The sequence below is a fragment of the Idiotropiscis lumnitzeri genome, chromosome 15 (genome assembly GCF_059441095.1).
Source record: "Idiotropiscis lumnitzeri isolate Australia: NSW breed Sydney's pygmy pipehorse chromosome 15, RoL_Ilum_1.0, whole genome shotgun sequence".
NCBI classification, from domain to species: Eukaryota; Metazoa; Chordata; class Actinopteri; order Syngnathiformes; family Syngnathidae; genus Idiotropiscis; species Idiotropiscis lumnitzeri.
This window is the reverse complement of record NC_142405.1, coordinates 11,967,865-11,992,771: the sequence shown is the minus strand read 5'-3', so window position 1 is coordinate 11,992,771 and position 24,907 is coordinate 11,967,865. Positions and strand designations below refer to the sequence as shown.

Sequence of the window (24,907 nt, the reverse complement as noted above, 5' to 3'; positions counted from 1 at the left end):
GTCAAAAGATAAAAAACATTTTTCACGCTGCCATTAATTGCGTGCCAGTTTAACCCTCTCTTGAACTTTGCCATCAGTTCACCCCTGGGACCAGTTAGTCAATTACTCAGTACTGCATATGCCAGCCAGCTTGTTATTGTCTGCTGCAAAACAGTTTATTCCATTTTGGTTAGTATTCTAGCCTGCTGGGGCTGTTTTATTTAATGAGTTTATTACCTTGGCCAATGATGTTTTATTTTCATCAGATTGAGTTTGTTGATTTTTGGTACAATAAGGATCTTGAATATGCTTGTAGTTTTATTAATCTTATGAAATGATAAATAATTGAGCTAAACTTGTCATCATTCTTACAATGCTGACAAACAAAAAAATAAATCTTCAAATAGGTCCTTATGACTGAACTTTGCTTTGGCACCATTCCAGGTCCTCTTGGGATTCTTGCAATTGAGTCCAACACCAGCACGAGACAGGGAAGGTGAGCGACAAAAATAGACACGAGAGGCGATACAGACATATAAAGAGTTGCAAACACAGAGGTGCAGAGTGGAGGGATGGAGTAGAGACAGAGGTGTCACTAGGTACTGTATGTAACTCATCCCTCCAAGCAAGAAGCAGAAAAAAACAGCAGTGGGGCTTTTGTTTGGAGAGAATATAACATAAATGTCCTCTCCCCGTTTCCCGTGTATAATTCTGTGGATGGCATTCCAGAGATTATACGCAAAAAAAAAAAAAAAGTCAGATTTTGTCTCCATGAGTTGTCTTGGTCCACTGCGGAAAAAACCCTAAAAAATAACCCAAATCATTCTTAATTGTATTCACAGTGGTATTTTATATGCATTTTTAGTACAATGAGTCCCATGTCATTTTGAACGAAAGGGCATATATAATACTTTATTTGCCTTTTATGTAACCTCCAAAAGTGTCAGATAATTATGCCTGACCCTGTATATCTTCATATACACTATAAATATACAGTCCATACACTAGAACTATACAGTATATTCCTTCCTAATAAATCAAATAAAAGCCCTGTTTTAGTAAAACAAGACTAGTCTGAGTTAAACTATGAAATGGGGGAAACCTTATTAGTGAGCTAAAAGTCAAAAGTTAAATCCTTCGTTTAAAGGTAGCAACGGAGTGTTAACTCTACAATGCACATACCTTGAAGACATTCGATGGTAAATGATCCAGTCCTAATCATTTTAGCCTTGGGATATTACTACTATGGGTGCCTGAGTGTGTAAAAACTTAAAAGATAGTAGATCTGTATCCAATTTTTTTCCCATGACAAGCATAATCTATCAGAAATGTATTATTTTATCACACTGTTTGATGTGAATTGTATTATAAGTAGTAAATTTTAAATTTTTTGAGCTAAGCATAGTTCACAGTTTTATAGTTCATATATTTGCATTAAATAAGTTGATAACAGTGTCTTGACGCGTGGTGAGACACACTTTGAACTGATCGCCAGTCACTTGCAGCAACAATTCACGCTCGCGTTCACAATTATGGACAATTTTAGTCTTATATAAACCCGACATGCATGTTATGGGAAAATGGGAGGAAATCAAATCCGGAACTGTGAGCTAGACATGCTAACCGCTACCCACCATGCTGCAATCAAACTAATATCATAAATCAGGCGTGGGCAAACTTTTTGATTGGCGAGCCACAATGGGTTCTAAATTTCGACAGAGGGGCCACGGACCAGGAGCAGATGGATGGAGTGTTTTGGTAACCTCACCACATTGTAGAAAAAATAAATACCGTACATTTAATTTTAAATTAAAGTGTGAACGAAAGCATTACAGCAAAACATATGTCTTTGAAAAACCACAGTATTTAGAAAAGAAAACATTAGCAAGGTTTATTCCTTTAATTTTTTTCAAGTTTGGCGGGCCGCATTAATACGTTTAACGGGCCGCATGTGGCCCCCGGGCCGTAGTTTTCCCACGCCTATCATAAATTATATATTATAATGGAAATAAGAAATTTGAGAAGCTATCCGTCAGGATACATTGTGCTTTTCTGTGACCTTGAATTTTTGTTTTTAATTGTAGCAGTTGAGATATTCCTAATATTTTGGTTTATTTGTCTGGTGTGGGGTGTCATGTTAGTGATGCATTTCGACAACATGGCAAAGGTCTGTTGCTATCATGATTAAAGTGTGACTTGCATTGTTATTGAAAGAGCCATATCGTGTCTAAATATTTAGCGTCCCGTGGTTCGTTCAGTTGAGCTGTTAACCTCTCATGAAGTCAATGAAGACCCATTTTGTCAATTCAGCAAGTGGGCCACACTCACACATCCTATCGGACTCAGAACAGACTTTGGTCACAGGGTTACTCAGCAAAAAAGTTAAGCCTTGGCTGCACGAGCAGTCATCACACTAGGAACAATACCGTACACACGAATGCATGCGCACACACTCATTGTTCATTTTCTGTAAGGCTAAACAGGGAGACATTTGTGGGTGTGTTTTCTGGGGAAAGTGTGACTGTGTAGAGATGTCACTGTGGAAAAAAAGAGGAAGTAGGGAAAAAAAAAAAGAACATGGGCAAATACAGGGTGTGGTACATTGATAATACTAATATGCTGAACGGAAATGCTGTCCAATCTAATTTTAAATAGAGCGACGTTAAAAATCAAGCGTTAAAGAGCATTTAAAATGTCCAGTTTATCAAAAACATTACAGGTTAGTTTAACAAGATTGCGAATGAGACTGGTGGCCATTTTATGCATGTTTAGTTACGTTGCAAGGTAAAAACATGGCATTGTAATTGTCACGTTTGTCAGACCACCTCTCGAGAGGCAAAATTCGCACGAATCAATCATAATTGGTTATTGAATGGCCTGAGATTTAATTGCACAGTATGTTGGTGTCGTTTTGTGCACTTCGATTTAAATCTCTTGCAACATTATATCAATATCTGTCTTGATTGTGAAAGTAAAACAATTGGCATGTCCTCCTTTCTCCATCAAGCATTTAAAGCCGCCCTCCATTCATTCCTCTTTCTATCACATTAAATTCTCAGCTGTGGGGTCATACCCTTTGGGATGATTTTAACAGTTTTTGACTGCACCTTGTTGCCACACACTCCAATGTCTTACCACATTTCGTGTCTGCAGAAGTCACAGTGGTATTTGGGCTCATTTTCCCTAGTTGGAAGAGCGACTCGTTTTCGCCTCACTTATTGTGTGTGTGTTGTAATTCACTTTAAACCAAATGTGCATTAAGATACACCAATTTTAACGTCAAGCGAAACATTCAAAAGATCATTTTCTGTTCCAGCATGCCAAGGGTTGATCAAAGCTTTTTTTGGATGGGTTTCATGCAGAGAACTAGAGAGCCCTGACCTCAACCCCCATCAAACATGAGATGAAGTAGAACAACTGGAAGACAGTCCTTCTTTCATGTCCAACAACAGTGACCTTTGACCTTTTTCGCCAGCTGCGGACAAGCGGTTGCGATTACGACCTACCAGCCGTTGTGTGGGGAGAAAGGGTGAGGCTGCTCCACCAATCCCTGACATCCGTTGCTATAGTGTGACAATTAGTGCTGAGTGAATAACCTCAAAATTAAATTTCGGGAAAAAAAAGAGTTTTGATTAGATTTTTTCGCATATCGTAATATAAAAAGAAATGAGATTCCCAGTTTCTCCTTATGGCAAACAAGGTTTAATTTGTTTGTTTAAAAAATGATAAGAATTAATTAATAAAAATAATTTCTTTGTCTGAGAAATTCTCCCTTTTGTCAAAGCATGTATGTAACGTGCTCAACATACAAATGGGGACTTTTAGCAATATTTATTACAATTGCCCGGCACTGGGCTCCTTTCTTTTCATACAGAAAATAATGTAAAACTGATTCCTCGCATATTGTTAATTTATTACAAATAATCTCAAATTATCTGATATACTCAATTAATCGTTTCCTATGGGAAATGCCGTACTCTCCAGTATTGAGGCGCCGGAGAAGTCTTGCATTCAGACTGTGTGGGGAAAATTATCACCAGTTCTCTGAAAGCAAAAGTACCCACTTAGCACTTGCAAAACTGGTGCTAGACGAGCACTGCTCCTATTTTGGCAGCAGCCAAGTGTGCTGACGACAGGTTCCTGGTGAGAACATTCAAGTATTTTTTTACGACAAGGAGGCAGTAAATTCTACTGGCCCGCTGCTTTGTAAACAAATGCCAACCAATGGAAGTATTGGTGATGTAATGATGCATCTTAGGTTTGGCTCTCTGCCAGCATGAAAACAAACATTTGTTGAGCCGTGCACAAGTTGAACCGCGCTTAGCACTTCTATTAACGACCTGTACCCAATCACATGTGGCGTCAGCTCGGAATGAAAGTGGCAGTAGATGCTCCTCCCACTTACGTGGTCAGGAATCTTCACTGCTGCTGTTGTCAATGGCTCATTTTATTCGTCTTTTCCATATGTGATGTGAGCCAACTATGTCGCAACTCATAATGCTGTTGCCATAAAGATGTTTAAGCGGGAAAAATGTACTCAACAACCTCAATCTAATCAGTAAATTAATCAAAAAATGTGTTCGTCCACCTCGTCAAACATTTCAGTAACCGTGTGAGACGAGCAAAATATCAATGCTTTCAATGCAAATTTAACCCAAATTGAACATTATTATCTTTGTGAAAGCCTGTACTTCATTTTCTAGTCTGGATCTCAAATGGGGGTAAGCATACCCTCGGGGGTACTTGAAGGAACTCCAGGAGGTAGGCAAGATTTATTTTTTTTTCCAAACTTTGTTCATTTATTTATTATCAGAAATTTCACAGCCATACAAATCTATAAAGTGATACTCATAAGACAGACTGCATAACTCCCTTTGAACATGGAAAGTATAACAGGACATACATATGCAAACAAAAAGCCTCCAATCCTTTTTGAATAATAACAAATAGAACTTCTTCAGATAAAAGAAGTCAATTCCGTACCCATAAAATCAAATATACATATAAAAAGAGAGAAAGATCAAAACAGGCTATATAAAACAAAGAAATAACAAACACACATAGAAAAGGATCTCCAGAAAGAATGACAATAATCATAAAAACAAATAGAAGATACACTAGTCTTGAACAAAGGATAGTCCATTTGTGGCTGTAAAAGCCGTGGGGTACGCGAGATTTTAAATAAAACAAACAAACCTGAAAAAATCCTTTAAAAATAATGATTGAATTAATCGGAATTTTCTATTCAGTAGATGACTCAATTTCATTATTTTAAAAACCCAGATTCTCCCCATTACTAAAATGGTTCGACCCAACTTGTCACATGCCATCTCTCGTTACCTGTCAATCAATTGAAGACGGAAGTAATGGAGTCGTAGTTGAAGCGTAAGCCTTCTGAAAAAAACTCAGGCACAAGTGCAAAAAAAAGGCCAAACCAGAGCTGACAAAATTGTGAATGTATGTTGAAGATTATAATTTGTTTGGATTTTATTCCCAGAAGTTGCAGATCTCTTCTATGATCCAAAAGAGGACACTTTATGTTGATTATTTTTTTGTGGAACAATACAAATGACGTTTGAATGGTTCTAAAGTTTATTCAATCAGACACTTATGGCATGTTTTAAGTCTTTTTTTTTTTTTTTTAAACCCAAAAATGCTTTGCGCTGGTTAAGAGGTACTTGACTGAAAAAAATATTTCACAGGGGTACATCACTGAAAAAGGGTCGAGAACCACTGTTCTCGTCAATGGGTAAATGTCCATTTTCTGTAGAATCATAACCAGTCGCTCCTCGCTAGACGCCAACTGACTTCCATTTCTAATCTTCGAGCGCCTGCGAATTCATACGAGATTAAACGTGACGCCGCTTTAAGCTTGCATGATGACGCGACCTGAAACGACCTCTGACCTCCTGAAACATTCACTCAAGCAACCGGCATCACAACGTTGCGACTTGAAGAGCCTGCATATACTGTGCGTCAACCGTTATGTGTTAGCTAATGGGAGGCAATACCCTCCACGCGCGTGTGCGTGTGTATATGTGTGCGAAGTGTCACTAGCATGATGATAAAAAACGATCTTGGTTGGAAGGAAGGGAACCCTTTTGTCTGCATGTCCTCTTGTGTGTGACTGTTTGTGTGAAGGAAGGAAGATAAGATGGGCTTGCTGACTATTTTTGGTTACTCAGTGTTGCACACTCACCTTCATGCACACACGCGCTCTCACGCTCGCATACACACACACATTTACACCCGCTTACAGAACATACTCTGAGGCCAAGGCTTGTTTAGACAACAAAGACGCCCCATCCTTAGCCCTTCTGGCAACAGAACCCCTTACTATCACTCTCTCTAACTGGTTCAACCTCTCTGCCATATATCAGGTGTCACGCGCTGTACGTCACTAATGACGCATATCATTTTCCTGCTATTGTAATAGATAAACAGGTGAGCACAGTCAAGTGGACACGCCTACACACAATCTTAAAGTACTTTGGTCACCTTTTTAATCTCAATTTAGCAAAATTGACTTTTTGCACATTAAAAACGACAGTCGTGACGTTTTTTTTAAAAAAGAGAAAGATTTCAATCTGTTTAACATCCCCAGAAATCTATATCCTTAAGAAACTTGGTATCAATGGTAATTGATGCCTTGTGTTATGTTTCAGTTATTTTCATGTACTGTCCATTAAGTGGGCCTCCTGCATGACCATTAAACCACACTCCCCAGCAGCTTTAACATCTGGAACCATGCCAGACAAGCGCACTCTAAAGCAAACTTATCTACTGGCAGACAGGAAGTAGCCCCTACCTCCCCTGTTCCTGTTTCTCACACAGCGTGTATTTTTGTGTGTCTGTGTGTGCGTGCGCGTGTCCAGCCCTGCCACTGGAGGCAATCAGCAGGAGGCACATTGAACGGAATTTCAGAAAAATAACAAACAAAAAATAATTCTCAACCAAAGAGATGAAAAATAACGCAAGAATGTAGGAGATGAAAAAAATTTAGATAATTATGAGTCAGCGCGTGAAAGATATGAGATTGTAGAACAACGCTGGCAGTGAAACTATTTCCTAGAGTTCTTCCTCTCCCCCTTCCTCTGACTCTTTTAGAGAGGGGCACTGAGATAAATCTAAAAATACTGTCTATATTTACAAGACGAGTTAAGAAAAATGGAAAATATGACCGTAGAGCGTTTAAGGAGTGGCAGGCAGTTTTTTCTTTCGGTTTATGGTGTGGGATTTGTTTAGGACAGTGAATTCATAGTGGATGATTTAACACATGTGCAGGTGTCCAAGATGGATGTGATGTTTAAATAATTCATACTGTACAATGCAGAGCTGGGCACATGACCCTTTTTTGCCGGTCAGGCCGTGATCTGGGTAGCCTTCCGACATCGACCCTCCGACGTTATTTATAAATATAATTTTTTTTTTAAAAAACAGGCGCTTTTTGAAGCATTCTGAGGCACTATTTGAGATAAACTTTTGGCCGCCTCCCAACCACATCACACGCACGAGGGCCGATTCGTGGGCCGGACTAAAATCCACCTTTGGCCTCGTTTAATTCAACCCTTGTTTTAAATTTGTCACCCCCACTGACCGGAGGGCCTGATCATTCCGCCCCAAGGACGGACTGCTCAGCTCTGGTAAAATGTATAGCTCTAATCTTTTGAAGGTTACTTGAACACAGATGACTTCACCGTTGCTGCTCCATGTGACGAGCGGGCTTTGTACGCACTATCGTGATTCATTTCATTAGCTCGTGTGTTTAATATTAGCATGATGCGACAAAGACAATTAGCATCTTGACATGCGTAGACTGAATTATTATTATTTTTTTTTTCATCAAAGTGGCTTAGTTGGGGACCACAGTAGGTGATAGGCTACAACTCCATATGACCTTCAAAAGCAGGGGTGGGCAAACCCACAATGGGTTCGAAAATTTGACAGAGGGGCCGGACCAGGAGCAGATGGTTGGAGTGTTTTGGTCACCTCACCTCATTGGAGAAAAGAAATTACATTTAATTGTAAATGAAAGTGAAAAAAAAGCATTACAACAAAATATATGTCTTTGACTCACTGCAGTATTTAGAAAATAAAACATGAACAAGGTTTATTCCATTAATTATTTTCATGTTCGGCGGGCCGATTAAAACATTTAATGGGCTGCATGTGGCCCCCGGGCCGTAGTTTTCCCACACCTGCTCGAAAGGATAAATGGAATAGTAAATCAATGGATGTGTTGAGTCGCTACCCTTTGACCCCCATTGATTAATTCACTTTTATTAGTTGTTTGGTGACCCCTGAAAATCTCGAGGCCTCGTGTCAACTGCCTGTGTTGGTTAATTGGTCAGACCGCCTCTGCGTTCAGTATCTTTTGACACAATGCTTAGACACGAGGCATTATCATGTACATGTAGCATGTTCACCATGTTTGAAGAGTGTGTTACAGTTTGACTGGACTGTGACATACATCCTCAGTTTTATAATCAACGGTCAAATTGAATTGCGCGGATGCTACTGGAGTGAAATATATTTCACAAACACCGATCTTAGGAAACCCGATGAGTGGCTCACAAAAAACATAAAACAGCACTGTCCATTGTCCTTGAAAACAATCTAGGGTGGAAAATGTTACGAATCATATTACAAATATTTGATTTATGATTACAATACCAGTTTATAATCAAAACAGTAGTCATATATGACACGTTCATGTTCTGTTTTTGTGACAGAAACTCACTATTGACGTAACTTAAACTGGGCAGAGACACAAAAATAATAATAGAATGATGACAATTACTCCCTAAGCACAATAATTACTAGCACATTGTGACATAATGACCAAACAGATGGAAGCGTTCAACTTCAACAGTCATACACAGCGACACAAAGACACGATTCTTTCCATTCTATTTGCATTCCGACATTTTCATTCATTTGCCTAAGAAAGTCAAAGAGCAGGCAGACAAAAGACAACTTGCTTTGGAAGTTAACAAAAAGAAAAAAAGAAACACGGAAAAGAAGACATGTCCACACACAAAATTTTGTCACAGAGTTGCAACATCCTTTTATTTATTCCGAGCTTCTGCTATGAATCAAGAGCCCATTGCAGATCGCTGACATTCAGTAAAAAAGTTGACAGGGAAACATTACGCAATTTTAATACACAGCTTTGGCCAGCATGTTAGGAAAGACAAATGAGCAGTTACATTCTCATTGCTTCCTTCTTTCCAATACTGAAAAAATGGAATCATTTGGTGTGTCCAGCTGCTTCATTATTACTTATTATTACCAACCACTCAAGTTAGTTTTAGCTCTCACCCCCAAACAAGTTGGTAACTTGACATGAAAACCATATAATATTAATAAATTCCCCTTTTAAGCTGTTAAAGGACAAGTCAACCCGAAAATGTTCTCTGCAGAAATCTTTTCTATATAGGCCCACTAGTCGTGGTTCCGAAATATGAGTTAAGCAGTAAAATCCAGCAGTTTTTAGCCATCTAATTTTGTCACTTCTGCCGACTGAAAATGACATCACAGTTGCTCGGGGCTCAGCTAAAAACCAATCATGGCTCAGCTTTAGATAACAAGTGAGCGCCGAAGGAAAAACAATTGTTCATTTGTTTTAGCGTCATATTTTTATTGTTTAAAAAAATCTTGGCTTCTGGCATTTGGGATTAACTTGCAAAACAATTGGCCCTCAAAATTAGGAAATTGATCCTCAAATGAAGGCATTGATTTTCCAAACTCCTCCGCTAAGAGAAAAACAATTTAAGCATTGTTTTGGCACAATTTGATTTCACTGATGATTTTCTACAAGATTTTGCAATTTTATTAGTGAAATTGATGTCTGTTCATCCAGAGAAAAAGTGCAGTGAGGGCCTACCTAACGATCTTTGTTGTATTCATTCCAAGGTCTTTGACGGGCTTGAGGTCAGGGCTCGAAATGGAGTTTTACGAGTGTGGGGAAAATTTTTAAAAGTAGAGTTATTACATAGCATTTTCTGAGCTGTATGGTGCAACAGACAACAACACTTCATTAATGAATGACTTAGCATCACATTCGGATGGCGTAAACAAAAATAAAAAATAAATAAAAAATTGGAATGTAAACTTATTGAGACATCTTCCACAATTAGTTAATTACTGAAAATCGAAATGCTGCACATTTCATTTGACTCAAAAGTGTTTATCCAAACGTCTACAAGAGACAGAGTGGCATTCATTCCTACATGGCAACATGCATTGAGGATGCCCAGAAATGCAGCATACCAAGCCTTGACAATACTCTCTTCTTTACTCCATATCTGCCCCGGCTAATGATGTCCTTATGACTCCACACATGAATCCACTTCCACCACAATGCATTCTTTTGGTCAAGTATTAATCTGTTTAGACATTTTTATTCTTGAGGTTTTATTTTTGTGTTGACTTTTCTGTTATCAATTATTTGCATATGACAACAGTTCATGACAGACTTGCTCCACCCCAGAGCTGATATGCCTCAAGAGATGGGTGTGTTGATGAATAAATACCAGCTTTTCACACCCTTGCAGGGAAATTGATGGATACTAATGCAACGCCATGAAAGATGTCAGTTTTTCAGTTTGTGTTTTATGACCCATCTCCACACCTTTAGAAAAAGACCACACCTTTTTGGTTCTAATGACTCGTAACCCTTTGCAGCAAACAACGACAAACGGCTTTCCATAAACCACCATTCACCTTCGAGATTTTATTTTGCATTTCAATCCACTATTACTGGTTTCAAACACAATTACATTCATCTATGGCATCTGTGGTTTTAGACAAAATTGGATTCCCCTGGACTGCTTCTGGATTCCTCACAACTATTCCAACAGTTTCAAATTCAATGAATTATGCTCCTAATTATGGCCATGGCCCATTTCCTCCCACTTTAAAGCCTTTCATTCTTTTTTTTTTGTGCAGCCAAATTCCTTGTCTTTTTTAATTTCCTCTTCCTTGTCTCTTTCTGTTGTCTGCTCTGTTTTAAACTCTCTCTTCATTTACCACATGAAACTGACTATTAAACGCCCCTTCAATTCTCCATTATGATTTCCTACCACATTCGTCGTGTGACAAACCCCTTACGCACACAAACGCGCACGCGCACACCCGCGTGCACACGCACGCGCACGCACACACATGCAAACACACGCACTAAAGCCACACCCAGAGCCCTCCCACGCAAGCAGCGGACCCATAGAGCAAGTGTACATCTCCAACTTTTTGGGGGGAATCGAGTGAGTTGGTTGGGTTAGAGTAGGTTTAGCTGAGTCGCGCCTGGAGCCTTGATCTTGCAATATTTGTTCACTTTAAAATTAATTTCCTAACAAACGCTGTCCCATCTGGAGCTGCGCTCATCGTGTTTTATTCCACGTCCTTCAAACTCGGTGAGTAAATGTGCGCGTTTGCATCTAGTTTGAATGCAGCAAAAAGGTTTACTGTGTTGCTTGCATGTGATGTTGGTCCACTTTTTTTTCTTCTCACAAAGTTGAAGAGTTGCACTTCCAAATGTATTGTTTCACGGTGTGCAGCTTTGTTATTTTAATGCTGTACATTTTCTTGCTCGTTTTATTTCCTCGTGCGTATTTTTACGCACAAGTTCTCTCAGTCTCAACTTCCAAATTGCCAAAAGGGGTGTAATTAAACACCCGTTCGCGTTCGTGTTCTTCGTGTTCTGAATAAAACAAGATACAATTTTTTTTATTAGAAAACGAGATAATATGATCTGAGGGTTCGTGTGAAGTTAATAGTTTCCATTCTTTTGTATCCATCATTATTCTTTTGTTAACATTACAGCTAATTTTTTTCTTCCATATGGCAGCTCCTCGTTCGAAAAATGCACGTGACATTTTATTGTTCCCGGTTTAAACTGGGAAAAACATCAGTTAAAACTAATCACAATTTTATTTTGTTGTGATTTTTGTTACATGGTTATTGGCTAAAATGAAAGATTATGAAGTGATTTGAATGCAGCTTTAAAATTTAGTTTTGAGGACACTATGCCCTCTATCGGTGCAAATCACTTTTTGGTAGGCTGATGAGTGGAAGTTTGGAGATGAACCTTGGGCGAAGTGGTTGAATTGAAAATACTTAAATACCTGTGCAATGTTTTTGTTTACCGAAAAATACGTTACGTGTTTCTAAACGTATAAACGTATACAAAACACTCGCAATACTGCTTCTAATCATAATATATATGAGTGCATTCATTCTTAAAAAAATAGGCAAGGAAATTCAATTAATTTCATTGTCCTTTATAACATGTGAACGAATAACTACTGTGTGGATCAGACAATTAGTAAAGCTGATCTATAGCACGTTATTTCAATGTAACATGATCTCTCTGCCTCCGGTCCAAGTAAGTGTCCGTTTTTCCTACATTTTCTCTCTTCATGAACTCAGCATGAGCAGAAAGGTGTGTACTGTGATATTTGATACAAAGTTAACGTAAAGGTTTGAAAGGTGCTGAATGATGAAAATGATTACGTGCGAAGCGTGTGGACGCTAAACAGACATGGGGATTTTTTTTTTTGGTCGCGTAACCTCTCTCAACCATGTGGTCATTACTTTTGGCTGTCACTTTAGGGAGGTCTGTGAACAAAACATGTTGACTCATACACATCCAAAATTACATGTCAGTGTCCAACACGAAAGAGTTCCAACGTCGGGGGCAAGTCTTTCACAGTTTCAGTGAAAACAGTGGTACTCGTGTGTTTGTGTTAATGCGGGCATTTGTCCAGTTTACGAGGTCCTAATTAGTGTGGACTACACACTCTCATGCACAATACCATCACGACTCCTGTTAACATAAATTCAGCACGGCTTTTATTTTGTGAGCCTGTGGCCCCTAATACGTTGAGCCAGTTATGCTTTCTACATGGCCACTGTTAACAAAAGTAACTCTTTTCACATTTGAGAGAACATTTCATTTGACCTTGACTGATGGCTTATTAAGATGGTGATTGCTTCAGATTTCCTGTTGGCCAGCTGCAGGCCCCATACCTGAGCATATTGTATACAGGATACAAACTGTGCACAGTCTTATACATGGATCTCACCACATAACTCAGTTTTGTATACTTAATTACATATATACTTTATGTACTTTTGTTTTTGGGGGGTTTTCAATCAAAAGCGAGTCTTAGCTTTATTGGATCTAGAGGATTAATCACATCCTCGCGCAATCAACTCACATTTCTCCGTTTCTGTAGAGATTGCTTGTTGGTCTTGGCAACAATACTGTGGAATCTATAAACTCGTGATCCAAAAGTCACATAATTGGGAGTTAAACCGCAATCTTCTGGAGAAGTAAAAATATGCCTCAAATGTTTAACAAATTCAAATCATCATGTGTCATGTGAGCAATACAATTATGTAGATTACACAAGGCTTCGTTAATTACAGCAATATTCACAAAAAAAAAAAAACACCATTGGGTGACAACAGTGGTCTGCAAACACAGCGGGAAGTCTTCAATGGGTGAGTTAGACTTTACTTTACTTTTATGATAAAGTTGTCCACAGTTATACAGTACCACATCTTTAGTCTGTAAAGTCGCTATAATGCTTCATATTTTTCATCATTTTTTTCCTTAATTTTTGTTTCCTGCCTCAGTCGTGTGAGCTTGCTTAGCGTCTGACTCTGGCCGTTGAAAATATAGTACATTTGTCACTGTACAAGTAAAAGTAGTACAAGGTTGTGTATTTGTAGGGGGTGTGTTTGCTCTTCCCTAGACAAAGCTTTGTATTGACTCAGGGACAGGGAAGATGTGCCTTTTGTGTTTTCACTAAAAATAGACCTTGCACTATGATTGCTGTGTATAAACACAAAACCACCTAAGCTGACCCACCCACACACAATTGAACGCAGCCACATTGTGAACAACAGATTATTTTAATCAATATGATTCTTTGTGGAAACAGCCCCAGGGTACAATGCAAGGTCCATGAATGTATGCTAGAAGATTCTTCACCTTGAGCCCATCAAAGATGTTTAGAAAGGACAAAAAAGTTACATTTGATTGATCACACTCATTACTTAGGGCAGGGGTGGGCAAACTTTTGATTGGTGGGCCACAATGGGTTCCAAAATTCGACAGAGGGGCCGGACCAGGAGCAGATAGCTGGAGTGTTTTGGTAACCTCACCTCATCGGAGAAAAAAAATTAATTTAATTTTAAATAAAAACGAACAAAAGCATTGCAAGATTATATATGTCTTTGAAAAACCACAGTGTTCAGAAAATAAAACATTAACAAGGTTTATTAATTTAATGTTTTTCAAGTTCGGCGGGCCAGATTAAAACGCTTAACGGGCCGCGTGTGGCCCCCGTGCCGTAGTTTGGACACACCTGACTTAGGGTAATAATCATTAAAGAAGGAAGTCAGCCCCCAAATTTTCTTTACAAGAATATGTTCTCTGCAGGTCCACAAGTCGAAACATGGCATTCTGATTTATCATGCGTTTGTGGAATATGAATTAAACAGTAAAATCCACCCGTTTTATCTCAGGGTGGCCATTTTGTCACTTCTGTCAATTGAAAATGGCATCACACGACCAATCATGGCTGAGCTGTAATTAGTCGTTACCAGAGCCCGGAGCGACTGTGACGTCATTTTCAATCGACAGAAGTGGCAAAATGGCCGCCTGCTGAGGTGGATAAAAACGGGTGGATTTTGCTACACAAAGCACAACCGCATTATTAATCAGAATGCCATGTTTCGACATGTGAAGGACATTTTATTGCAAATATTTTTTTGGGGGGTGAGTTCAACCCTGTGCAGCCTAAATACTATTCAAGGACTATAAATTAAAGAAACAAGGCAATTTAGAATGAATGTCTGCTAGTAACTGTCACATTTTTCAGCAGCACAACTTAATTAGGAGCCAAAGGGCCCCACTGGAAGTTCTCATGTCCACTTCCTCTTCTCTGTTCGTCCGTTTTCAGCCATTTTCCCCAAAGCCAGCAAAAGAGAGGAGTTGGGAGAGCGGAACAGTGAGAGAGTCGGGGGAGTGAGATCCAGAGGCCCAGTTAAGTCTGTGGCTTTGTGTTTTATGAAAGAAAAGGACATTAAATGTCAGCATTTTCCAGCAGTCACACAACACACACGTACGCACACACGCACGCACACACACACTTGCACTGAGTCCCCTAGCTTCCTATTATAAGGGTGAGTGGAAAGGAGGAATGGTTGTATTTTGTGTGTCTTTGTCTGTGTGTGTCAGTTGAGGTGGTTGCAATAAGAACATAATGAAAGAAAGTGCGATGGTCTTTCACTTGTTACTGATTGTGCTTTCTAAACATAAAAAACAAAAAAGTTAGGCCCAGGGAGAAATAAAAACTGGCTTTCTATAATATATCCTCAATTGCTATAAATATAATTTACTACTGACCTGAGTGACAAATGGTAGAAATAGCATTCTAACTAAATTAGATATTGCAGCCTTTTATTTGCCCGTTGATTGACGAAGAACAACTGCTGCTTTGTGAGCAGATACACCATGAGATTTGTAAAAGCAATGTAATGCATTCCAGACCAGCAAGGCTAATGGATGTGGCATGCGGACATCATTATGTGTGTGTGTGTGTGTGCAGCTGCTTGCTTGTGTCTTAGGTGAGTATTAGTGCATCCAGACCTGAATTATGTGCTGAGTGATAGTTAAGGGAAGGAGATAAGTGTGCAGTTTTCTTCAATTTTTGTGTTAAATGTATTTGTGTTTCCCAGAACCCCCGTTATATCGTGGGAATCTGAAGTTTATCGCCATATTTTTTTCTATAGTATACTTACATGCATATAGTGTAAAGTTGGAAAGGAGATTCGCAGTCACTAATTCACTTTTCTACAAAACAACGAGAAAAGAGTAAAACAAAAAAACACAATGAACACTTTCACGCAGGAGCTGCTGTCGGCCGCAGCTCACGCACAGACTCACCAGCATGACTATCCTTCACAGATTGTATACGTATGTTTGTTTTGGTTTTTATGTACGTTGAAATATATTTACAATGTGTTTAGAAGTGTGTTTTAAAAATGGCGTGGGAGGGGGGAAAAAAAAAACGGTGAGAACATTTATTGGAGTGTAAATGAGCATGACTGGTCTTTTCTTTCATTATTATTAATTGGGATGGTTAAAATATATGATAGTCAAGTTTAACTTCTCATGCAGCAATGCTTTGCATGTCCGGGTTGTATTTTTATGACTTTAGCTGCTGTCAGTAGTTTTAAAAAAAATATAGTCACGCAAAGAGGACGTGTATTCATATGAGAATTAAAATGCTGTGTACCGACCGGTACATGGCTTTCATGCCAGCTTGGTGGCTTTGAGATTTGCTTATGCCTCTAAACGGCATTTTCTTGTCATTCCTACCAGGGTTGTAATTGTTTGGGATTTTACATTTTTTATTAATCTGATTTCATTATGACTCAGTTCGGTTGAATTGCATTTTTCAAATTGGTTTGTGGGTTTTTAGTTTTTCAAAAATGAACACATTTAAAATAAACTCTGATCGAGCGCATCTATTAGATTATTTGACAAAGATAAAAACAGTTACTTTTAGTTCATGATAAATTCTGATTTAGTTTCAGTTAGTTTGCATTCTTCCAAAAGCATTCGACTTTTCATTTTATTCCATTTTTTCAATGTTATTTCATTTGCAGTTTTATTTCGTTCATTTTTGTCAACTAAAAAAAAAATTGGTTTCCACACGTGTGTGTCAGTGTGCTGCTGCAAACGAATATTCAGTATTTCCCTTCCAACGCTCTCCAATTCTGTTTACGCTCTTCTTTTTTGCTAACACAACCTTATCAGCAGACATGCTTACATACGTGCGAATGTGCATGTGTGCACATCTGGGAATTATCCGGCTGTTCCAACGGGTACTTTCGCGAGATGGAATTTAAAATCAAAGTGTTGCAATGCAATAAATCCAACGAGAGATCTATCTCGTCAGCTTGCTCAGCGAGGTATTTATTACTTTAAGATTTATTATCATGCTTGTAGTTAGCTTGTATTCTCGTAATGATAACGTTAATATTGTGGTTTATTGCTTGAAAGGGGAAAAACATGACTTGACTATATCATGTTCATATCCTACAAAGAAAGTATGCCTTTATAAACTGTGTTTTTTTTTTCTCAGTTCACTGCGCGATCCTGTTTACTTCTTGGAGCTCAGTGATGACAAGCATTTACCAAAAGCAGTTGGTGTTTACATTCCTATCTAAACCCCCAACCTGGTGTCACATGATTCAAGGCCACAGCACGCCACCGTTTCAAGATTTCGCTTCTATTTTCCTGCCGTCGCCACCTCAAAAAGAGTCCAGTCCATCCCCTGGCAGCAACCCCACAGCCACATGTGCTCACACAAATTGTGGCCTGCTTCCTGTCGGTGGGAGGAGTCTGTTTTTACTACGTTTCCATTTTGGCGGAGAGGGCTAATTCCTTTGCTGTCTGGCTTGGGTGAGCGCGTGTTTGTGTGCGGGTGTGTGTGTATCTGCCAACTCAGCTCCTTTTAATGTTCGCTTTGGGTGGCTGTTACCGAAATCTAAATCATGTGTGCACATATCAAAATTTTGTGTTGTGTTGATTCCAATCAAATCCAATCTGACTTTATCTGTTAAGCATGAAAGCAAGTACAGTGCACCAAACTGCTGTGCAAAGCAACAAATAAACAACACCAAAGATAAAGAGTAGTGTTATTCCGGTACCACTTTTTGGGGCCCGATACCGCCAACTGGCTGTGCAGTATCGGCCGATACCGATTGTGTACCGATACTGTTCCGATACTTTTGAAAAAAAATCAAAATATAAGCACAATTTTTCTTGTGATTCTAAAGAATTGCATACTCACTTGGATGTAAAATTTTTCATTCACCATGCGCACAAAGGCTGTCAAATGTTCAACATGACCACCTAACACCATCACAACATACATGCTCTGATCACTTTATATCAGTTATGGTTTTCTTTTTCATGTACACTGTGTTATAAGATTACATTTGATTGAAATTTGAAGCATATTTATGTGTAATTATGTGTATGAAAATGCATTTGCTTTGTTCGAAGCATGATACCAATGTCGATAGCCGGTATCGGGCCCATACTGGTTGGTACTCACCGATCTTGAAACCAGTTTTTAAGGCAGTATTGCTACAGTTACCGATACTGCTATCGGTATTGGAACAACACTAATAAAGAGGTTCACATAAAGCACAAGTTCCAATAATAAATACCATTAAATGTCAGTCACAAAAGGAGCAATGAAGTCAACAAGATTGAAAATAATAGTGAAAAATAAATAGGGCAAAATCTCACTGCATGTCTGAAGCCAAGGAGCAGAAATGCATTTTAAGTGGTCATTTGAAAACAGGTAAACAGGAGGCTTGTCGCATGTGCTGGGGCAGGTCGTTCCACAAGTTTGGAGTGGAAAAAGCAAAGGCTGAGCTTCAGATCGGTTTTAGGCACAGTCAGGAAGACACGACCTGCGAGAGCGAGTCGATGCGTTAGGATGAAGAAACTTTGAGAGAAAGCATGCATATAATATAAGTTGAGAATGTATCCCAAAGTGGGCTGGGAGCCAGAGCAGAAATATGCTAAAATGTCCATGTGCCAGTTAAAAGATGAGGTGATTAATGCATTAGTCGGCATTAGGGTGGTGACAAAAAAATGGATGTCTGTTGCTTTGAAATAATTGCCTTGACTTTGGCCACCTGCCTCACGTGATAAAAGCTTAACGTAACAACAAGCCCCTGATCTGTTTATCAAATTTCAGGATGGCCATTAATGCAGATCTACTGTGGCGTTTCTAGCGATGCCACCAAACTGCCTCTCTCTTTATGGCATTGCAAATTCAAAAGTTAAGAGTCAGTCAGGTCTTTAGGTCATCTGTACATTTATGGAGTGAGAGAATATCCTTTTTCAGGCACATTTGGGAGAGGAAATTCCACATATTTCCTGATTATGGTGCCAAGTTAAAGCAAGTAAAGGGGACCTAGGAGTGAGCCCTGTGGGAACCCACAGATGAAGCGAGTTTATGCGGAAACAGAGTCCCAGAGGTTGACACAGAGGTCCTGTCTACCAAATACGGTCGTTACCACGCCAATGCTTTGCTGTGATGCTCCAGGCGGGATATTGGGATTTCATGGGCCACCGTGTCCAATCTTAAAGCACGGGGATAACAGTCACCAGAATGGCACTTAAAAGATTTCATTAAAAAACTTTAAAAGAACCGACTCTGTGATGTGTAGAATTTTTAAAACTAAAACCTCAAGAATGCTGTGTTCACCATCTTAAAAAATTCATTTGCTAAGAATAGACCATTTCCTCCAGGAAAGTTCGGGCGGGAATAGCTTTACAGAATAGACTGTGAGAGAGCATAACACAGCACTGATTCACAAAATTAGCATCTAAAGTGAACAAAGCAGAGCCGAATTTGCTATCACACCTGTACTGTATATCATAACACATAGCAGTTAAGAAAACTTGTTTCTGCTCATGGGTTCCTAATAAAATTGTTGCATTTCAAAGTTTACAACCATTTAATTGATTACTGGTTATTATCCTAACATGTTATTGCTCTGATTGAATTGTGTGCTACTGTTGCTATGCTAAGCGAGAAACACACTTAAATGATATTTTCTATATTTTGAGGGGAGACTTTGAGGCTGCACGTATTTCAACTGAGTGTTTCATCAACCCTGTCCTTCTTAAAATTCTTAAGAGAGCTGTTTTGGGATAATTGATCGCAGATGGAGCAGTTTCAACACTTTCACTGAACATGTGTTCCCTCAAAAAGATCTTCAATTGCCACACTAAATACCAAATTTAGCAAGGTCCTTCATCAGGCACATAATAACAAGAGCGTCTAAATGACACTGGTGAAGAAAGGTGAAAATTAATGTAGTTAACTATGTGCATCTGATCGTCCCATGAAGTTGGAAGCAAGAGTCAAGACCAAATGAGTACAACCCAACCACCCCTTATTGAATATTTTAATAATTTGACCATATCACTATTTGCCTGCATCCAAAAACATGCATTTAACGTGCTGGGCAAGTAGATTAACCTTGTTTTGTTTGTGTGTTACATATGATCCAGACTGACTCCTTTAATGCGAGAGGCCCGGATCGAACCTGACCATCAGCCTGCAAACTTGACTTCCATTCACAGAGGGAAAATCAGCCCCAGTGACCCGGAAGCATCTCGCCATCTATTTGCATCAATCAACCACTAGAAGACGAGTGAGCCGATCAGAGGGGCTAGCCATGTTGATCATCTTGGTCCTCATCATCCTTTTCCATTTGGCTGCAGCCATTCTCCTCTTTGTTGCTACCATACATAATGTGAGTGCCATCAGAACGTAGCCATTTTAGGGCCATTTTCACCATGTCAAAACCGAGGACATGTCGTGTTAGAAATAGTAGTGGCGGGCCGTGGATTTCACTCCTAGGACTTCAGTGAAGTCCGACTTGAATAAATCCCCCTCATAATACCATCAGTTATGACACCGTGGCCGGACAAATAATATAGTGAGAGACACTAATGCTTTACTGAGTGTTGGACCACTTTGACTCACAAAAGAGCTTCTCTTGAAAGGTCCATCTTGAAAATCGTCTCGCAAGTATGTCTGCAATGAAATCCACACTTTTCCTTCCTTCGGCCTTTGTCGGTTAAAAAAGCAGGAATATATTTAAGATTTTTGAACGGTCGCCGGGTAAGAATGTCTGGTGTAGATTTCCTCAGGACACATTGTACCTCCAACATGAGGCCTGCGAGAAGGCTCACTGTATGTAGCCAACCCGTGATCTGATTGGCTATCGCAACTGTCCATCAATTCTGAGAGCACATTCACACACACACACACACCCCCACGCACACGCACGCACACCCCCACACCCACACACACACACACAGCGCAGACACCCGCAGGGAAGAATCTGAAGGCTTGATGGAAAACAACCTGGCGCTGTATTATGAAATCTGCCTGGCAACACAAGACAGCTGAATTCTGATTGGATAAAAACTCTCACATAATAAAACAGCATAATATGCCATGATTGTGAATTAAATATATACCATACATATTCAAATTCAATTATATAATTATTGAATTGTTATCATAAAAATTCTCATGATTTCCTGATTATGTGCGGCCAGCAGAGAAGGCTTTAAAGCAGGGGTGGGCAAACTTTTTGATTGGCATGCCACAATGGATTCTAAAATTTGACAGAGGGGCCCGGACCAGGAGCAAATGGATGGAGTATTTTGGTAACCTCACCTGATTGGAGAAAAAAATATATATATATATTAAATGAAAGTGAACAAAAGCATGACAACAATATATATGTCTTTGAAAAAACACAGCATTTGAAAAATAAAGCAAGGTTTATTCATTTAATTTTTTTCAAGTTGGGCGGGCCGGATTAAAACGTTTAATGGGCCGCATGTGGCTTTGAGCATCCACCACTGAGAAATAGTATACTTTATTTAATGTCAAAAACTTTCACATTGAAAACATCACTGTATGGGAAGTGAAACCACGCCGCTGACAACGTGTTTATGAAAAGTGTTTTATGAACAGAAAAAACTGTCGCGTTACAGGCATGGTGGTTGGTGTCAGCACCTGGACGGGATGTGCTCTACTCGGACCTGTGGTACTCTTGCAACGTCACTTGCTTTCCCATCGCCAAGAGCCACACTCCTGATGCAGGTAGCAAAGTTTACTGTCTGCAATTAGAGCATGTACAAGTTTGCAATGTACAATTTTCTAACAGCTGTTGCTCCCTTTCGCCCATTAGCCTACCTGCAGACGGTGCAGGCCACCATGATCCTGGCCACCATTTTATGCTGTATCAGCTTCTTCGTCTTCATTCTGCAGCTCTTCAGGCTCAAGCAAGGAGAGAGATTCGTCTTTACTGCTATTATTCAGCTTCTAGCCTGTGAGTGACACAAGCACACTTAAATCAATTGCCAACAAAATGTAAGACAGGTTACAGAATTTTCCACGCATATGCGGTGTCGCATATACTATATAATACAAATACAGTACAAAATAGAGCTTCTGTTTGATAAATGAGCTGGTTTTATAATCCCGAGTGACCTGGCTTTGAGACACAAATGATTGTACTTCATGAGTTCTGCCTAGCAACAAAATGCCGGAAAGAGTTGTTCACATGAGTTTGAATAATTCTTTGAATGAATGAGTTCTCTTTTGTGAGCCATTAATGACACTGTTGTTGAAAGAGACTCGAGAAGGGACAATGTCAGGAGTAACACAAATACAGCAATATAAAGTGTTAAAGTTGGGCCCTGCATATTTTGGGGTATGGCATTGGTAAGTCACATATATTTTGGAACCCATCCCGTGTTATTTGTAATTTTTGGCAATTCCCATTCCCATTTTGTTTTTTTGTTTTTTTTTGCTTATTAGAAGAAGTGTCAGGTCAAGCTCGGTCACAACCGCTGCCAACAGCACAAGTGTACTTTGCCTAATGAAGTCATGGATGGCATTACTAATACAATTTTGAATGTGCAAGTGGGGATGAAAATCTGTCGCGAATCGCGAGAAATTGACCACACCTCCCAAAAAAGGTTAATAATCTCTTGTAGATTCTAGATGTCATTACATGGTGGCAATGTGATACTTCCTCAACTCACTTCCACATAATTCCTTGGTTCCAAGATTCCACACGATGATATCAAAGCACTACTTTTGTCTTAACAAAGTTCCTCAATGCCACAAATTGGTTGATGATGACACAAGATTGAGCCAAACTCATAATTTTTAACACAACATCTTCATAGATGTGCGTGTGAGTCCAAAATCTCATCCATACATCATGACTAAAACTGCTAATGTTGATATTGACACGTAAAACGTATCTAATTTCCGCTCTTTCTTCTTTCAAATTTTCTCTTCCCTTCAGCTGTGTGCGTGATGATGGCGGCGTCCATTTACACGGCTCAGAACAAGTCCTTCCACCATAGCAGTCTCCATGACGGCTCATACGGATCCTCCTATATTTTGGCCTGGGTCAGCTTCCCAATGACTCTAATTAGTGGTCTCATGTATTTGGTGCTTAGAAAACGCAAGTAAATGTCAACTCGCGGGCATGCAGTATATAAATCCAAATCCTTGGATGTACAGCGAATACGCAAGACGCTAATTGTGCCACACACTCACATAGCAGTAGAGGCAATTTCCATGCCGCTATTTTTCCAAACAAAACAACAAACAACACACACACAGATTAAGCATTGCGTATCACTTTTATAACGGTGCCGTCTTCTCACTGAATCTGGAGTCAATGATGAATTCAATGTCACTTTTCATACACACTAATAAATATTTGCCATTTGAAGAAGAAATCTCACTGGATTGTCTGCAGTGACTGAACAACATTCAGCGTACATTTTAAAGCGTGAACTAATACCGGGGAGGCAGAACCATGTTTGTTCAATTTGCATTTCAAGTTGGACAAGTATGACACGATTTCCTTATCGCCCCGACAATTTCATTTGCATTAAATACTAGGTGAGCATCTCCATGTAAATTCTCATGAGCTGTCCTGCAGAACTATTGAAGGGGAAGATTGCCGACAGAAACCAATGTTTCTTTGTGCATTTAGTGAGAACGACTCATTTAATTTGGGCATCCAAACCTCTTAGTTGTTGTTGAAGGCATTACAATGATTAAAAAAAAAAAAAACGTACTGGCCTTCATTTGCCTTTTCATTTACCACATCCATACACGCTCTTACTTCTTTGTTGGCAAGGCCATGTGTGAAATATATATGGGTTAAGTAAAAAAAAAAAAATGTTGGGAGATTTTCCTGCTGGGTCCGCATTTTTTTTTTTTTGAGAAGCTAATAACACATAAAACTTATTTTGTACATATTTGCTGTGTTTGTATAGTCGAGACTATTGCTGTCTGAACTAATGTCGTCAATAACACAAAGTAGAAAACATTATGTTCACCTTAGCTTCGAAATGTAGTGATAGTTGTCGGATTAGAATATTTTGTCAGTTATGCTTTTTCATCTGTTGGTGACATACTGAAACTCAAACCAATTATGTGCTGTGACGGTTGGGATTTCAATGACAACGTAAACTTGAAATAAGAATGTCTTGTTATTTTTTTTTTGTCATGCTTCTATGCTATTTTGTTCTTTTCTTCAGCAGAAACCGGGACAAAGGCTATTTATTCGACCAACTGTAACATGTTTTAACATCACAAGATGAAATGCGTCATTTTATTCTGTTGCCATTCTCACATGTTTGTTATTATGCTTCACACCAGAGATTATTTCTGGCTAGTATTTGCTCATAAAATAGCACTAACTTTTTAAATCACCATTTCTTGGTGTTGGTGTGGTTTGTAACTTAGAGCTAATATTTTTCTTTCTCGAGGAAACAATGTGCACGCAGTAATGTCCCCAGTTCAATTGCATGAGCAATTGGTCATGCACTGGGTTCTTTTGTCAAGATTCTTTTAGCCTTGGGCAAACTCTTGATTCAGGGAAACGGATGTGATGATTTTGCTCTTCTAACTCAAGATGTTACTTGAAAAATTATCAAAATAACATTTTGCGAGGTTGCATGTTATTAGTCTTATGATTTTATTTCCATAGTCATTAATAAGCCTTCATTTTTTTCATGGGTGTTCCTGTCTTTCAATAAACGCCTTTAATGTATATTGAGATGAAATACATGTGTATGTAAAGTGAATCTTTAAAAAAAAAGTTGACAAGAAATTTAGGGAGATTATATTTGCAGATATTCAACAGACATTGCAACAATAACTAAATGGGGTGTAAACTTTTTTTATGGTTGATTATTTACAATGTAGTTGTCTTTGAATACATATAGGTGCGAAATATGTTATTGACAAAAATTTTTTTCAAGAAG

At 39.0% G+C, this 24,907-nt stretch overlaps 1 protein-coding gene across 3 annotated transcripts; it reads left to right on the top strand.

The window, feature by feature from the left end:
* Positions 1-11,193: 11,193 nt before the first annotated feature.
* On the top strand, positions 11,194-24,706 carry emp2 (epithelial membrane protein 2). Of its 3 annotated transcripts, XM_088317627.1 has the most exons (6): positions 11,194-11,393; positions 17,142-17,202; positions 20,099-20,343; positions 21,602-21,710; positions 21,799-21,939; positions 22,927-24,706. In XM_088317627.1, the coding sequence occupies exons 3-6, from the start codon at positions 20,266-20,268 to the stop codon at positions 23,094-23,096; spliced, it is 498 nt and encodes a 165-aa protein (XP_088173753.1). In that variant the 5' UTR covers positions 11,194-11,393; positions 17,142-17,202; positions 20,099-20,265; the 3' UTR covers positions 23,097-24,706. The 3 variants fall into 3 exon arrangements, with proteins under 3 accessions (XP_088173753.1, XP_088173752.1, XP_088173754.1); XM_088317626.1 differs by lacking the exon at positions 17,142-17,202 and having other exon boundaries at positions 11,196-11,393; XM_088317628.1 differs by lacking the exons at positions 11,194-11,393; positions 17,142-17,202 and adding an exon at positions 17,255-17,461.
* Positions 24,707-24,907: the final 201 nt, after the last annotated feature.

Excerpts from the sequence above, each read along its gene's own strand:
- emp2 (XM_088317627.1), top strand. The coding sequence starts at position 20,266 with ATGTTGATCATCTTGGTCCTCATCATCCTTTTCCATTTGGCTGCAGCC. Across the intron at positions 21,711-21,798 it reads GAGCCACACTCCTGATGCAG|CCTACCTGCAGACGGTGCAG; the intron begins GTAGCAAAGTTT and ends TTCGCCCATTAG. Across the intron at positions 21,940-22,926 it reads TATTATTCAGCTTCTAGCCT|CTGTGTGCGTGATGATGGCG; the intron begins GTGAGTGACACA and ends TCTTCCCTTCAG.